The sequence below is a fragment of the Anopheles ziemanni genome, chromosome 2 (genome assembly GCF_943734765.1).
Source record: "Anopheles ziemanni chromosome 2, idAnoZiCoDA_A2_x.2, whole genome shotgun sequence".
NCBI classification, from domain to species: domain Eukaryota; kingdom Metazoa; phylum Arthropoda; class Insecta; order Diptera; family Culicidae; genus Anopheles; species Anopheles ziemanni.
In genome coordinates, this window is record NC_080705.1 from 48,402,969 (window position 1) to 48,405,594 (window position 2,626).

The window sequence follows — 2,626 nt, forward strand, 5'->3', positions numbered from 1 at the left end:
ACGTTCGAGTGTCTGATTCACGACAACCGTGATCTTCCCGCCATCCGAAAGTTCCATTACTTGCGCGCAGCGATTAAGGGTGAAGCAGCCCAAGTGATAGAAGTGATCACTATAAGCGCAGCAAATTATGAGATAGCATGGCAGGCATTAACGGCGCGCTAACTCAAACGAATATCTACTTAAAAAACGCCACTTGCAAGCACTATTCACTATGACGCCCAAGAAAAGGGAAACCGCGACCGCACTGCACCTCTTAGTGGACGAGTTCGAACGGCAAAAACCCTTGACCTTCTCGGGGAAAGGACGGAGACTTGGGGTGTTTTGCTCGAACACTTGTTGTGCACAAAGTTGCCAACAAGCACACTGAGGGACTGGGAGGAGCACGCATCAAACGAAGGAGTAAGGACAGAGACCTTAGCACTGCCACCTCTGTCTCTTTCAAGCTCGAGATATGTCGCTCCAGATTCGTGACAAAGCTATCTCCCCTTCCACGTGGCCGCAGAGCGTCGTATTCCGAGAATTCTCAAACTACGAGGGTTGCCTTTTATGTTTTGGTATTTAGAACAGCGCTGGTAACCAAAAGCTTTATTATTGTATTCGATTGAAGTTTTTTCTAATCAAGAAAAAAATTTCGTTACTTCTTCAACCTGCCATACCCAAATATTGACGTTACCAGTTCCATCGAAGTGTGGGATGCTCTGAACGAATTCAGGCACCCTTCCGGTTTCCAAAAACTCACATCCAGTCATATATATAAGTTATGATCGTTGCCTCAAGATTATTGTAAAAAAATATAATTTTTATTTAAGTATAATTACTGATACACGACTATTACAATTTTTATTTGGGATTGAACCTGTTCTGTCTGTTCCTAGCTAGAGACTGAGGTCTAACTTGTTATGAAGCCCTTTTATAGCGCTGCCGTTGCTCCTCCGGGTGGTCTTCTGTTTCGACGTGTTGCTCTGCGATTGGTGACGAGGTCTTTCTCACAGTTGTTGTTCTGCACAATTCATGTCTCAACTCGTTCGCGATCGTCGTCAGGTTTCTGCGTCGAGTGGTCATGTCCTGTCGCGAGGGTTCGCGCTAGTGTCTGCGTTGAGTGGTTACATCCGTAGCGAGGGTTCTCATAGAATGCGGTGACATCCTGTCGCGAGGGTGGAATATGATACGTTGGCTGGTTTCCTGTCTTATCGTATTTATTGTAGGTATATTCTACGACGAAAGATGAACAAGAAAATTCCATTGGAGAACTCACAGGATTCACACTTTGTGCGTCGGAATAATCGGTATCGCTTGTGCTATCAGTAGAGTTGGTACTTTCCGTACCAAGCAGTGGCGGAGTTACACTGATGGGGGCCTTAAACGGTAACATGAACGGGGCCCCTACGCAATACCGTTATCGTCTTGTTTATATGTTTTTCACCAAAATTAATGTTAGCATTTACATTTAAACTATAACCAATAAGCACTTCCAAGAATAGATAAGTTTGGGGCTTCCCGCTCATCGTGGTTTTCTGCTGGCTGATAATTTCGGTCGTTTTGATGCTTAGACGACTCAAAGGCTTCCTCTGGTGCCTTTTCGTCCCCTTGAAAACCGAGCGCAGAAATCAGTGGTAAACCACTCGACGAAGCCGACTTTTCTTCCACCACGCGTGGTAATTTTCCGTCGATCCTCTCGGGACGTGCGTTGTTTTTGATCGTTGAAAAGACGTGTAACTCGCCGTCCGCGATGGGTGATAAGCTATTCTCAATCTCGACCCGCTTCGTCGGCCCGAGCTTGTCGTAATAGTCTCGATTGTTATCGATCGTTACTGAACTCACATTTTGCTGTAGCATGGTAGAGCTTGGGTAGCTGATACCGTTTAACAAGGACTCCGTGTGGTGGTCCTCTGGCAGTCTCACGTCTATCGGAGCCCCTGGCCCATCGGTAGGCCGGCCTGGAGGTTTTTCCCGCAGCAAGGTTGTCAGATACTCCGCCGCCCGGATTTGCTTCGCACGCACAAGTAATACCAGCAAATGGTCAACAGTGGGCCGCGCCTTTCCCGATATGCTCCACTCTTCCAGCAACAATCTCGACGGGGACGTTTTCTCCTTTGCACTTTCCGTTTCGAGAAAGCGTTCGATCGAGCCATCGTACTTCAGCATGTACTCGTTTTTGGAAAGATCGTTCAAGTCTTTCGGGATCTGGTAGAGAAACGAGCGCCATCCTTCACTGGTATCCAAAATGTGCACCACGTTATCCAAATTGGTCATATGTCGGACTTCCAAGTTGCGGTCCATGTTTCCCGTTTGCTTCGTACTTTCGGATTACTTAAACTATTCAAATCACAGCAACCAGATGAGATAGACCAGCATTTGTAATCTGGCCCTGTAGACTCGGCGTGAAACTGCCGACACGTTGGAGCGGTCCCGTTTGATGCCTCTACTAGGGGTTCTCGGCGTCCTTCTCGATGAAATCCTTGAAGTGCAGGTGGCAATGACGTAGAGCAGGATAGATTTTACTTTACTTTAACTGTTTTGTACTGTACTGCCACTTCAATATCCAAATGTCCATCCTATTCGGGCGTCAGTTAACGATCCTGGATTTCGGGGGTAATATCAATCACAACCACGTTCTTAGAGTTCT

General features: G+C 46.8%; 1 protein-coding gene across 1 annotated transcript; it reads right to left on the bottom strand.

The window, feature by feature from the left end:
* Positions 1-1,452: 1,452 nt before the first annotated feature.
* Positions 1,453-2,280, bottom strand: LOC131293709 (protein Tube-like). Its single transcript, XM_058321784.1, has one exon. The coding sequence runs from the start codon at positions 2,278-2,280 to the stop codon at positions 1,453-1,455; it is 828 nt and encodes a 275-aa protein (XP_058177767.1).
* Between the last annotated feature and the right edge of the window lie 346 nt (positions 2,281-2,626).

Bases quoted from the DNA above. Each gene is read 5' to 3' on its own strand.
- LOC131293709 (XM_058321784.1), bottom strand. From the start codon at position 2,280: ATGGACCGCAACTTGGAAGTCCGACATATGACCAATTTGGATAACGTG.